This window comes from Anas platyrhynchos, chromosome 2 (assembly GCF_047663525.1).
Source record: "Anas platyrhynchos isolate ZD024472 breed Pekin duck chromosome 2, IASCAAS_PekinDuck_T2T, whole genome shotgun sequence".
In the NCBI taxonomy this organism is placed as follows: Eukaryota; Metazoa; Chordata; class Aves; order Anseriformes; family Anatidae; genus Anas; species Anas platyrhynchos.
The window spans coordinates 34,770,829-34,785,104 of NC_092588.1; the positions used below are offsets into that span (position 1 = coordinate 34,770,829).

Consider the following 14,276-nt stretch of genomic DNA (forward strand, 5'->3'; position numbering starts at 1 on the left):
GGTTTTGCACACCTGTTTTTTGTAGGTGCTCTGGGCTAAATTACAGGCCAGCTGTCTTTGCCATCCCATCAAATGCTTAAAACTGCTTTTTATTCAAGTGTGGTAACTGTGGGGACATCTGTTAGAAATCATCTGTCATGTTGTTGTCTTTAAGAACTGCTAATGTGCGGTATAGGGATCTCGTTAGTTGTGGAGTAGCCCTTGGCAGTCTGTCAAGTGCTTTGAATCAACTTTTCTTTTGCTGACACTTTTTGAAGTGTTTACCTAGTTCTGAATCTGTTTAATACTTGGTTCTTCTTATATCGTCTTTCATCATCATTCCACACAAGTGGAAGAAGTTTAAAGGAATTCCTCCAGCACTGTCTGGTCCTTCCTTAGCTTTAATTGCTTTTATTTGAGGTCTTAAGGCTTGTGCAGATGCCTTTGAGGTATTCCCCTGCATATTTTCTTTGACTTCAAGAACACAGGAAATCAAGGGCTTTTTAATTAATACAGATCCCATTCTGACCTCTCATTTCCCATTGTAGGTGTCTTTATTATTTTTGATATCCTCTTTTGTCTGTTTCCGAGTTCTTTGATACTGCTCCAGGAAGATGTGAAATGTAGACAGTGCACATAATTACATACACTGCTGCATTTGTGACATCTCCAGCACTTGGTATGCTGCCATAATGGTCCCTTTGGATTTGAATTTCATCTCGTGCTACATCACAAGGCCCTGTCTCCTTTGCTGTTTCCCGCTGAGTGGGTGGTTTCATATTTCTATCTGTTATTGCCACAGATTGTTTCTTTGATCAGTGCTTTGCAGCTTCTGCCTTTGAGGTCCTGAAAGGGATGTTACTACATTTTTATTCAGCCTGCCGATATATTCCCTATTCGATAGCGCTGACTGATCCTTCTGAAAGACTGGTTGCTAATCCATGTATTTTATCAGCTAAAATGAGTGAATAGAGGATTTTCTGTTTATGTAATATCAAAGCAAGTGAAAACTTTCAGTAACTTAGATTTGCCTCACAAAAGCTTCCTGCACAATCTTCCTAACAAAATCAGTGTTACACATGGAAGTTCGTTTCGTGTTTGCCTTTGCATAACCTGTTATCACACAAACCAGTACACACGTGTATGGATCAGCCTTTGTTTAAAAATATAGTTTGCAATATGTTTGCATTGCAAAAGTGATGCCAAACATTTTTGTTTGTTGTGCAGATAATCCTCTCTCCTCTATACTTTTAAATGTTAAAAATGTGCACAAATATTTAATTAGTAGCTTCCTGGGGTAGCTTACTTTATTAAGGGTAAAGGACGTACAAAAATATAAAATTTGTCCTGCAAACTGTGATTTGAAAGCAAAGAGCTTCAAACTTTCATTGCTGTGCTTCGATGTTGGAGTAAGGTGCTTCAACGAAGCTTCCAAGCACTTGTGTAAATTAGGTTAGTACCTAATGACACCCACACTTTCAGTACACTGGAAGAACTCGGTGGGTGACTTCTGAGGTCATGCTTCTTTATGGAAGCATTGGTGTGCGTTAGACATATTTCCTTGAAGTCTTTTAGTAGAGAAAAATGTAGAGGAAAAATTATATTACCTTATACTCGACTACCTGCCTTCTGACTGCTGAAGGTTAACTCTAGTATACTTTCCAGTAGGCCCTATTGCACATCTGGTAAGGCCCTGTTGCCCATCTGTGTGGCCATGTTAAAGTTACTGAAGGTTTGTGGCCTCAGGGAAGATAATTGTGTGTATACTGTTGGCCCATTTCTGGCACTACATCCTGCATTATCCTTCTCTGTGGGTAGTCCCCATGTCGTTCAGTGTGAGCCAAGAGGTCTTTGTAGGGCTGATTGTGTCCCATTCTTATAAAACAGAGGGAGAGAAGAGGGATTTATTTGTGAAGGGGTATTTCTGGTCATGGTAGAAGAGCAGAGCTGCAAGGTCCTAGGCATAAGCCCTGGCATGAACTGCAGAACATTGCCTGTGTACAGCCAGGCTTCAGGAGCTCTTCACTGGGAAGGGAGAGGGTTGGACAGTCAGTGCACTGAGAAGTTGGCACTGGAAAGCAGAACAGATTTAGCCCTGATATATCCATCTGGACATCATGCCATGGATAATGCTGTGGATAACCTTTTTCATGTTCTCCAGAGGAATACTATATTCCTTTACTGTGAATTATCTGAGAAAGGCAAAGTAAAAGTGAATGCCTACTTCTAAGAGCTTGGTACTGAGTAGTTATCAGAAGTGAAAACTTACAGGAACTCAAACCTGGCGCTATTTCAGAAACCATTTGCTGGTTTCTGTATAAATACCTTTATCAGTAGGAAAGCCAACAGAAACATCTTCTAATTAAAGGTTTTAATGCAGTAAAAGCTCCCCTCCACTCAATTAATTTACTCTAATTTCAGTGTTCCATATTTTGCAAATTTGTCCTTCCAGCTAGTACAGCCTGTAATAATCACTTTGGTGTTTTTATTTCATGTAATGCATTGGCTTTCATTTCTGTTCCTATCTCCTGGCATTAGGTGGAGTGGATTTCTCCTTTGTGCCATTGCAATGCTCCTTGTGATATTTCCAATGTTTACCTTTCCAAAAAAGCTTCCTCCTCGACATAAAAAAAAGAAAAAGAAAAAGAAGATGAACTCTGATGATGTTTCAAGTGATGATGAAGTCATGAAAGAGAAAACAAATAGCAAAATACAAGCAGACAGTGCAGTTCCTGCCTCTATGGGATTTGGAAAAAATGTTAAAGGTGAGGTTTGTTTTTAAGTTTTAAATGCTTTAAATTTTGTTTACAGGTTCGTCTTCTAGGGTTGTATGAAGTCAATTGAAGGCAGATTCTTTGCATGCTGTATGTAATACTATGCTTTGCTATTGACGGTCTTTTAAAATTACAAAGTACACCTGCAAGAGTGAGACATCACTTTACATAAATTACTGAAGCATTTATTATGTACCAGTGACAAATAGGTAATAGGGGGTCTGTTTGCTATAGTTGTATGGCAAACTGTAAGGTCATATAACTATATCAAACTACATGATCTTTATTACCAGGCACATTTGTGCACCTTGTAGTTTGCAATTGTCTTACTTGCTTAAGCTTTTCTTCACAAAATAAAGTGCTCTTCTGAAAAATAAACAAAACAACTAAAAAGGAATTCTAGTTAAGTGATTTAAATTACTTTCCTCTATTTTAGCAAGTTAACTGGAGAAGATTGTTTTATTTCATATGCATTACCTGGCTATGGTGTATTGCAAGCTTTTTTTGTTTTCCAAAGGCAAGGATGAATGAAACCTGTGCTAATTTTGAAACAAGAAGAATTCAAAAGATTGACAAGTAATGTGATTTTTATTTTATTCAATGAGTAAAATATTAATGAGAAATTTAACAGTTACTACTAGTGATGGATAAAATGCCATGGGAAGAAATGCAGTGTTGTTAAAAATGAATCAATGTGAAGCAAGTAACTTAGAAGTTTAAAATGTAGGCTTAAAAGTGTCATAATATTGAATAATACAGGATAAAAATGAACAAAACTTAATGCCTCTGTGTTATCGATGCTGTTTTGTCCACCCTGATTTCTGTGATATGAAAGCAGTGTTCCAGGTTTATAATACTCTGATGGATTTCTCCTAGGACTGAGAGAAATCATGAAATGTCATTTGTATCATTAGACATAATTTGTACTCTAAACTTTTTTTTTTGTTTGTTTTTGTTTTTCATTCAAACCTATAGGCTTCTGACTAGCAAAAGTAGTTGTGGGGTTCTCCTATCAAGGTATTCTTACTAGGTCAGGGAGGTAGGAAACAGGAGATCAGGCTGGACTTCTTTCTAACCATTGCCGGCAATGTCACAGTAGAGCAACTGCTTCATCCTGTAGGTGTGCCTGGAAAAGATACAGGTGTTCAGCCAAACACTGCAACTGGAGGATTTTCATGATGCTGGTTCTCTGAACATAATTTCACCTTCCAGGTCATGTCGTAAGAGTCTAAGGTATATATCAGCCTAAATGTGTATCATACCTACTACTAACAAAATCCTACATTACAATAATAATTGTGCCTCCAAATTAGAGCTTCTCATATACAAAACATTTGAGTTTCTTTAGAAGAGAAACTTCACCATGTGGAACAGTGAAAAACAGAATTATATTCCACATGTCAGAGAGACACTGAGCGAGTCAAGATAACACAGGGAAAAGTATTTTGCTATAAGCTGATAATAGCTTTGCTATTAGGTGTCATTCGCCCTAGCAAAGAGTGCCTGCAGCAGGAATGCACTGTCATTTAATTATTTTTTAAGTTTAAGTGGGCTTTATGGAATGAGATCATGCCTCAAGCTTCTCAGTTGATGTAATGTCATTTATAATGGGAAGGAAAAAGGACCACATGTGTCTAAGTCATTTAGCATTGCTTCTGAGATGCAGTGTACAATTTATACTTCCCATTGAGTTTCAGGGCTTCATCTTTTAATAGAATGTTATGGCAGAAACTCCGCTTAGGCAATGGCTGGGGGACAGATGATTTAGTAGGTCACATCTTCTGTTCTGTTCTAATAAATACCAGTGATGTCGCAGTCTGTCATGACAGAGGTCAGTGCCATTAACCTGTAAAGCCTGCATCTTTGCTAGGGAAAGTCTCATGTAAGAGACTGTTTACTTTGATCTTCTGATCTGACATTGTCTTTCTTGGGAAACCTTGTCCTGCTGTAACTTGTCCTAATTTCATTGAAGTTAGTTTTCTAGATGAATGAAAATGTATTGAAAAGTTGTGATAGGAGAGGGATAGGGTCATTTTTCCTGCGATAGCTGCCAGCACAGTCTGAAGATACAAAACAAAACTGGCTCCAACTGCAAGTATCTTCCAACTTCAGTGACCTAGGGTTTTTGTTGGCCCGTGATAGAGCTAGAATCAGATAACAATATAGATCCATCTTTGCTTTTTCTCATTTTTCAAGACACAAGGGTTTGGAATTCAGTCTTTTCTATTTATGTTGCAAGTAAACAAAGTGAGAGGGAGAATGCTTCTGAGGCAGGTATCAAAAGCATTATATAGGTCATAGGAGGAAGAAAATTGGATGTTGTTTATTGGAAGAAATGGAGGTAACATAAATAACATGAGATAAAGAAGATTTATAATGAAGAAGTCATAGTGCAATCCCACACACAGAGATAAATCAAGAACGTGAGCAAACAAAACCTCTGTTTTCATTTATTATATGGATACCCTTAGGGTTCTGTACCATAGAAACTGTTTCTGCAATCCATTTTTCTTACCGCTATAATGCAACTGACTGTGCAATTGGATAAAGGGGCAGAGTAAAGAAAGCAAATTCATATATCACTCACCTAAAATGTACTGATCTAATCTAAGAGGTGTTAATTGCATGTACTTTATAATAGTCTTTTTTTTTTTTTCCTATATATATGTACTTAAAGCAGAGTTATATCTGAGCCCAGCCTCTTAAAAGTGCAATTTTCCTGTCAGCCTTTTCACGTCTGCCAGCTGTCGTATGCCATTCCCAGTCAATCCTGAACTGAGATGGGATAATTATGCATGGCAATAATGCAGGCCAAGGTAAAAGAAGTTCCTGGGGGATGTGAAGTGCTGAAGTGCTCCCTTGAGGAACCCAACTGAACTTGCTGCAGTAGATGAAGAGCAGTCGGTAAGAATCAGCACAAGAGCAGGAGATGCTGGGCTGTGCACAGAGGTGCTCAGTGAGCCCTGTAAATGTCAGAGAGTTCAGGAGACCATGGGCTGGAGGTTCTGCTGTGCCACTGACCTCGAGCTGGTCATTCCCCCTGCTCCTGGCTTCTGTCAGCCTGGAGGACCCAAAATAGAAAGAGTTGGCGTGGCCCTGTACAGTGATGATCAACATTATCTGGAGCCTTGAGAAGCTGCTTGAAAGCAAGCAAATAGTCATGTGTGACTGAAAATGGTAATTTCCATTCCAACAAACAAAACCAAAATTCTGTCTCAAATATTGGCTCTGCTTTGTACTGTGTGAATACAGAAGCTGTCCCTGGGATTTCAGTATGGCATAAACTACTCTCAGAGCTGTCTGGGACAGAGCTGTCAGGACTCTGAGCACAGTTGGAAAGGAGATCCTCTTGCTGATGTGTGTGTCACCCTTACAAGGGTCACGAGAGGACGGTGCTGTAGAGCCAGACAGTTTATTCCCCTGGTTGTATTCACCTTTGGCTAGGTGTAAAAGAATAGGGCTAAAAGAAAATAAATTATGGTAAGGGAAGTAAAGTTGGGATTATTTCTTTTTTATTATTATTTATTTTTAATTGAAATACTGTTTACAGTACTTTAAGAGTTTTGCTTAGAGCAGTATTTACAAATATTTGTATTGCTTGCAGATTTTTCTTAGGCTATTCCCTTACCATGAGTCAAGCAGTGGTCCAGTACACCAGTGAAAGAAAATGAATAGAGGCTAGAGGTAAAATATGGTGAAAGAGCAGCAGGGGAAGAAAACTGCCAGTAAGGTAGCAAACCAGTCCAGCAAGGCAGGTTCCAATTTATGTTTAGTTACATATTTATGTTATTTAAAAAAAAAAAAAAGAAGAATTTGCTATTTTAATTATTTTACAGTAGAGTGAACATATTTGCAGCCATACTAAATTATTGCTTCCATTTTAGGAATGTAATTGATAGAGACTTATTTGTTCAAATGACAGAATGACATTTGTTTCTGCTCCACACTTGCTAAAAGGAGGGATGGTTCTTGAAGACCTACTAAAAATCTGAAGCTGACAGGTTTAATAATGACCTTGAAATGAGAGTCTAGGCCTATGGCTAGTCGCACAAAAATAATGTGACATTGAAATGTTTTAAATGCATGATTGATTATGTAGTACAAAGGATCCTTAAGGTTTTTATCATTCTTGCTTCTTACTAGAATTCTTAGATTCTGGAGAGTAATGCAGGTTCTGTTGCACAGGGTTTTATTGTAATCATAGGAGGAAACCAGAGAAAACCCAATTCTGGATATGTATTTTTATTTGCAAAACTCTTAATAAAAAGCTTTTCCTTGTGTGTCAGGCAGTTGCTCTTCAGGAATCACAAAGAGTTTCAAGCCTCAACTGCTACATGTTGCATGCGTTGGTGCAGCGTACAGGAATTATCTGATTTATTTCGTGCCAGAAATTACAGCAATGAGAACAGAGCTGTTCCCTGGAGAAGCCTTCACATGGGTTTAAGAGAACTTGTGCTTATTCCAAGACACTCTGAATTTTATCTATTTAGCAGTACAAATCCAGTTTTGAATGTGCTAATTAGTTTTCAAATTAATAATGACCTTTAGGCTGAGTGCTCAGTACCCTGAAAGATATAAGTAGGAGTTAACAGAAAGCACAGCTTTACATCAGAAAGCCAGAGCAAAATGTTCAATAGCTCCGCAGTTGTTTATCTAATTAGTTGTTTGGTATCTTTAGATAAAAAATTCTAAACCATACATTTTCCCAAAGATCAGTTTTACCAGGAAGGGCTAAACTTTACTAGGTATTATATTTGGACAAAGTCCTTTAAAATAATAATTTTAGCAAAGACCTTGGATTTAGTTCTGGGCCAGAGACTTCCAGTTTATTTCTACAGAGAACACCAAACATCATCCTAGTGAACATCATCCTAGTGAAATGACATTTCTCTTTGTGATGTCCAGTCTTTGAAAGAGATTTATTATTTTCTTCCACATTTATAGAGCTTTTTAGGAGGCCTACTCAAAGTCACTCTTCCACCAACACTTACTGTAAGTCAGCACTATGAGGTTGAAATGTGAAAGATGCTGGTTTTTTTTTTTTTCCTCATGTATTTTTGGTCTGTTCATACCAATTGTATGTCTGTGTATGTATCATACATGATCCTAATATACATAAACAAAGTTTAGATGCTAGAGTATACCGCCAGAGTGACTGATGGTAATGCCACTCGCTGTTACTGAACAGGCACCTTTACTTCCATAAGAAGTTTTCAATTGTATACTTTTTTGTCTTCTTTTCCCTAAAACTTTGGCAGGGAGGACAGAGTTGGAGCAACAGTGAAGATGTCCTATCTATTTGCTGCATTTGAGACCAGGGAGATTTGTGTTCTTGCTGAGTCAGCATTGATACACAAAAAAAAACAAAAAACAAAAAAGGTAGGGGCCAACCAGGTGTCCTAGAGGATGTTGGCTTTTTTGTTCCACTTCTGTCACTTTTGTCTTCCCATAAGGGAAAAGAGGAAAAGATCTTTTAAGATGAACATGTCTTTTTTTTTTTTTTTTTTTTTTTTGAGGCTGGTATCGTGCATTTGCCAGCTCTGGCTCTTGGTGCTGTGATGGGCTGCCTCAGCCAGTGTGTAGTCTCTCTGCCAGTGTTTCTGTCATCTCCTTCTCACCCAGAAAACTGAATGCTGCTGCCCATAATTAAAAACACCCATTAGCTCATTTTCTAGCAGATCCAATCCTGGCACACTTGCTTTTTTCTGACTCCTTTCTCGCAGCAGCAGCATGATCATAACTGTTTGCCGTCATTTTGAGGGAGAGGCATTCAATCCCGCACCATGTCCCCAGGGAAATCCGGCTACAGCTGCACCACTGCAGCCCTGTGGCAGCAGTTTTCTTAAACTGCATCATCTTAGCCTCATGAGAAGCTTTGCAAAAGCATCTTGGTTCTTGCTCTTTGGATTCTTTTTGCATCCATGCCTCCATCAGATAATCCAACCCAACCCAAAAACAGAAATAAAGCAAAAGTTGATGAGGTTTGAGGACTAAATATATTGTAGATGTTTTATCTCTTTCATTTCCTCTTGGACGATGAAATCAGTTTTGATCAATTGTATTTTGAACATGCATCATATTTAACAATAAATACCAGTAAACTTTTTTTTTGTTACTCACTACTGTAGTGTAATTTTTGCACAGGGACAGCTACATTACATATACTGCAGATATGTTAATATTATATTGCCTCAGACTTCCATTTTCATTTGTTTTTCTGTTCTGCGATTGTAAACAGTGCCACAATTAGAAAAAAACAAAACAAACAAACACAAAAACAGTAAGTGGTTAAAAACATTAAGTTTCAGTGCTTCTCAATACAGGTTATACATCACTTGTTTCCAGCAAATTTAGTATTTAACATTTAATTTTTTTCTTCATAGAGGCAGCAAGAGAGCATTTGTCTACATTAAAATTATAAACCCCGTACTCATAATGAATTGATTATTTTTGACAACTGGCATAAGCTAAGACTGGATGCAGTCAGACAACTGAGGTACTAATTTGCAGTCTGACAAGCTTCGACTTGACAGGATTCTAAACTCTGTTTGCTTTTATACAGATAACCTGCTGGAGTCAATGGAGTAAATGAGACAGAGTTTTGACTTGACAACTTTTAGGTTCAGTAATGTTCCAGCTCAGGAGTTCTACTGTTCTGTGCTTACTCAATACATTATATTTCTAATGGGCATTCTTGACATTGAATTCAGTAGGCTTTGGTTCAGTTCACATGAAAAGTAGGAAGCTACTGTTGGGCTGAAAATAATACTTGTCATGCTTGGACAGAACATCTGATCTTGGTAGAAGCCCCAAGGGAAAAAAATGTTTAAAAATCGTGCCATCAAATCTGAAAAAAAAAAAAGAGTCGTGAATAGAGCTATTATCATCTTGACATCACTAAAGGACTGAATTAAAAGTATTTAAGTGTTTTTTTTTTTTTTTTTTTAAACTACAGTTCTGAATTTCATGGTGTTTTGGTATTTGCTTTAAGGATAATTGCAACATCTATGAACACTTTTTCAATTTAAGCTAATGATATGCTCTCATTTTTAATTGATTGTTTTATCCCTTCTGGGAATATCAGTTGTATGTAATGTATGTTGAGATTCATTGATATTGACATCATTTTTTCAGTACACTTTGTCTGCATGCTTTTGTAAAATTTTTTAATCATGTACAAAAATGTTTAATGTAAAATTGTTTGGTTTCTTTTTCAAATTACAGTATTGTTATCCCAGCTTTCCAACTGTGGTCTTTTAAGCAGAAGGGCATGGGGTCTTTTTTCCTCATGTGGAGTGCAAAATTCAGTATTGTCAGTTCAGCAGGGTGCTATTTCAAAATAAGACATCAGAATAATTCCAAATTTGCTACAATTTCTTGCTGTTTCTCCTTGCTTTTTACTGTTACTGCGTGGGCTGTGTTTCTTTAGATATTTTTTGTTAAAGCAGTCTTCAGTTCTGTTTGTGAAAAATGGGACTGCAGCCCTGGGGCGATGCAGTGAGATAGTGTAAGAGCAAGCAGCAAAGAGTGCAATTCAAAATATGCACTCTCCCTTCCGCTCAGCAAATAGCCAGATGCTAGCAAGCCATTATTTACAGTCCATCTCAAAGAAAATCAATTTGTTTTGTTCCAGTTTGCTTTTGTTTTTCACTCATTATTTATAACATTCATTTCTCATTTTTGTCACTTTATAGAGCTTCCAAGAGCAGCTGTCAGGATCTTAAGCAACATGACATTCCTTTTTGTGAGTTTGTCATACACAGCTGAGAGTGCCATTGTTACAGCTTTTATTACCTTCATTCCCAAGTTCATCGAGTCACAGTTTGGCATCCCAGCTTCCAATGCCAGCATCTACACTGGTAAGGCATTGCCAATGAGTGTAATGTGCAAGGGTTGTTGTTTTTTGGCTGATGAAATAAATCAATAGAGGAATGAACTGAAAACACGGTTTTTAGAACAGGTTATTCAATTCAGCTTTGTGCCTTTGTGATTGTTTAGATAGCCAGGCTGTTCTTTAATGTTTGCTATATTTGTTTAGTAAAATGTGAACCTATTTATACTGTTAAAGAGTGTTTTTTTTTTTTAATTATTTTCCCATAAGCCTAGATAGTGACATTTTCTAATATGTTAATAGCCTTCAGGGGGAAAGAAAGCAACAAAAGCTAGAAAATGCCCAGGAGTATTGCTGTGATTTGTGTGGCTTAAAATATATTTTAAAACTGTTCTTATTTTATGTGAATTTTACATCCACTTTGATCTTTAAAATATCATAACCTTTCCTTCTCTCCAGTGACCAATTGTTTATTTGTACCATCCTTCCTTTACTCATCTCTCCCCTCCAGGCTGATGGTCTTCTCCCTAATTGTTTATTAACACAGAGCACACAGCAATCCAGTCTGGCCAGGAGAGCTCCCCAAATGCTCCCTCTCCCGGTATTTCAGGTCTGAGGCCCCTCTTTTGCAGCTGTGGCACTTTCCCTGCTGCTGTAGTAAAGTGCAGCCAAGTCAGCTATTAACATAGCTTCAAAGTTTCTGTTCTGCAGCTTCATAACTGCTCTGGGATGAGAGAGGGATGAGCTCCACCTGCAACTCCCCTAGGGGAAGGGGACAAATTTTTGTGCAGAATTGGGACCCACGGCAGGAAGGTCATCTCCCTTCCCGTCTCCTTGTCAATCGGTGTCTTCTTTTTGTTTTATAAGCATATTTTTGCCTTCTCCTTACTGTGTTCCATACAGAATATCTATGAATGCTGGGCAGGTTAATTCTTTGTTCCCCCATGCTTCCAGATATTACACCTGAGAAGGAAGGCATAGTGGGGTGGAGAGTGAGTTATGGGAGGAAGTGTGAAGTATGAGGAGAAGACAAAAAGTACTGAGAGAAAGAGGGGCATGACACAGAGACAAATGGGAATCACTTGTTACCTACAGTGGCTGAAAGATACACAAGAAATCTCTCTAGAGTGTTGAGGCGAAGCATCAGAGAAGCACCATGAGGTGACTTCTGTTTGAGAACTTGCTGGGATGAGATTTTCTTTGGGGCATGAAATCCCTGTATTCTGTATCTAAGGAAGAAAATTTGATTGATGGAGCCATGATTCTACTAGAAATTTAATGTAGCTACACTTGCACAGGAGTTTTGCTGTAATGAGTCTTAATGGGATTGCTGCTCTGTAACTCACTTCATTCTCAGGTTAAGCCAGAAACTTGGTTACCAAACAAAACATTCAACAGCCAGCACATTAAAATAAGAAGAAAGAATGTGACCCTATTGAGGATGTGAAGATTCCCCTGTGTTGTTTGGATGTGTAGTTTGCCCTGTTAGAAATTAGTAGATAAAGACTATTTTAAGGTACCAGAAGAAGATGAAATAGCTCAGGCTATATGTTCAACATGGACAAGTGAGCACTGCTTCCACATCCCCAACTCCTAAACTTAGCACGAATGTCAACAGTTGTTATTAATTTTATAAATTATTTTTCTAGGAAAAATTGGAAAAGGAAACAAGATTTTGCATTAGATTTCTATTAGTTAATCTAATAAATATGTTCAGTTTCTAAAATTTTCTGGTTTGCAGAAGGAGGACTTACAATTTATTTGTGCTACTGGATCCATACTTTATATATACATTGCCTTGCTGAATCTTATGTGACTGATATAAATTTTATATTGGTCATTTTCCATCACAATTCATAAGCAGCAATTCCTTAATTAGCTAGAATTAATTATTTTGTTTCTATTTTTAACCTAACATGGCATTAATCAGCAGCAAAAATGCCATGTGTCAAATTTCATATCTTTAACTTGTGCAGTTTGTGCTGCAGTCTTGTCTTGTTTGGAATTTTGTTTTCCATGTGTAGAGCAGGTGGTATTCAGCCTCCTTGATTTATTCCCAAATTAACTTTGACTTCAGGTTGCAGGTAGATATTAGACAAATACGGTTAAAATTTCTAGTGCTTTGATAGAAGATTTACTTTTGAAAAAGAGAGTTCAAATAATTTGTAGTTGGAAGAGCTGCTATATTATAAAGCCCTGCTCTGGTAACTTGTGCTAAGCTGGTTACAAATAGGTTGGATCCCCCTTTAGCTCTAGAAATGGTATAGCACATTATCTCAGACGGAATTGGATTGAAAATCTCTACAGTATTCTCTTTGGAAGTGTATCCCTCTTAGCAGATATTGCAGTTTTCTGTTACCAGACTATTAGTATCTGTTAATATCATATTTTGCCACTGTGGAAAGCCTCAAGTGCTGCAGCTGACAACAGCAAAAAAGGACAAAGCCTGAAAATTGCTGACTGAAAGCTGATACTGCCTTGGAGCGCTGTAGCAAGGAGGCTTTTTGGCACATGCACAATTCCTGTAAGCCAAACTGTCATTATAAAATGAAGGAAAGTGCAGTGCAACAGCATAGAATCAGATCTTAAGCTTTATTCCTTTAAATGGCTTTGAAAATGAAGAATGCGTGTCCTGATTAGATGTACATGCTTTGCTTTGCCCTGTAAGCTCTCCTTGAAGTGCACTGTAGCAGCAGCGTTCCCTTGACAGTATATCACTTCTGATTTTACATCCCCTGCAGGAAAGGAGAGGAGCATAGGGATGAAGAATTTGTACTTGGGGCAAGGGAACTTCTCAGCCTTCCTGACACGCAGGAAGGAATGAGCTGCTGCTTTCACCACAAGCAGCTAAATCTGCTTCTGTCCTTACAGTTTCTCCCAGAAAGGCTTTTCCATCCCCTGCTATAGTTTGCGTAGAGGAATTTCTCTTTATGCATCCTCTGTGTAGGTTTGCCCTTACCTTTTCATCCTCCTGAATGAGAGACAGCCTAGGCAGGCAGTTTGTTCCTGCTCATCTCCTCTTTATTTATGTTCTAATCTTTTTTATGTTTTAACCTCTTTGTGGCAGAGGATGTCTGCAAACAGCAGTGCAGTATAACTCACTAACAGAACAGCCACTAACCAAATGCCTCACAAAATACTTACATGCCCAGTTTTGACAAGACACTAGACATAGACACACAGTCTCACACCTAATGAAAGGCTTTTCTAACATACGTGCCCTCAAGAGAATATGAAAGAGAAGATAAATTCAGGTCCAGAAGATGTTAAGAACTCAAAGCTAAGTTGTAAGGTGGAAGGACTAATAAAATACAAAGTTTAATTATATCCAATAACCCCTTATATTGAGGTATATCTTTAATTCACGTTAACTGGTGTAACCAAGGATTTGGTCCATGGAATTTGGTTCATCTGACATGAGTGTTTCAGAAGCCATCACAAATGATCCCAGTCTTCCTTTGTTGGGTACGTGGGCTTCTCTGATGTGGACTTCTTAGAGCAGGGCCTGCATGGCAGGCTTAGATGGCTGAGTTACCACAGTCAGAAGAGAAGGTTTTCAGTGCAAGTGAAAGGATTGGCATCTGTTTCCCTTGTTCATATTCCAGTCATTGAAACTTGAGAGAGGTAACAGATTTGAACTTTGTGAAATCATTTAATTCTCCTAGAAAGGCTTATAAATTTAAATTCTGCTC

The 14,276-nt window shown here is 38.0% G+C and overlaps 1 protein-coding gene across 1 annotated transcript in view; it reads left to right on the forward strand.

Annotated features, from left to right (window-relative positions):
* The window catches only part of SLCO5A1 (solute carrier organic anion transporter family member 5A1), a 77,361-nt gene that overhangs the window by 35,366 nt on the left and 27,719 nt on the right, over nt 1-14,276 (forward strand). Inside the window, exons 4-5 of the mRNA XM_005019356.6 lie at nt 2,518-2,744; nt 10,448-10,612. Coding sequence (XP_005019413.5) covers nt 2,518-2,744; nt 10,448-10,612 — 392 coding nt within the window. The remainder of the gene's footprint in view (nt 1-2,517; nt 2,745-10,447; nt 10,613-14,276) is intronic.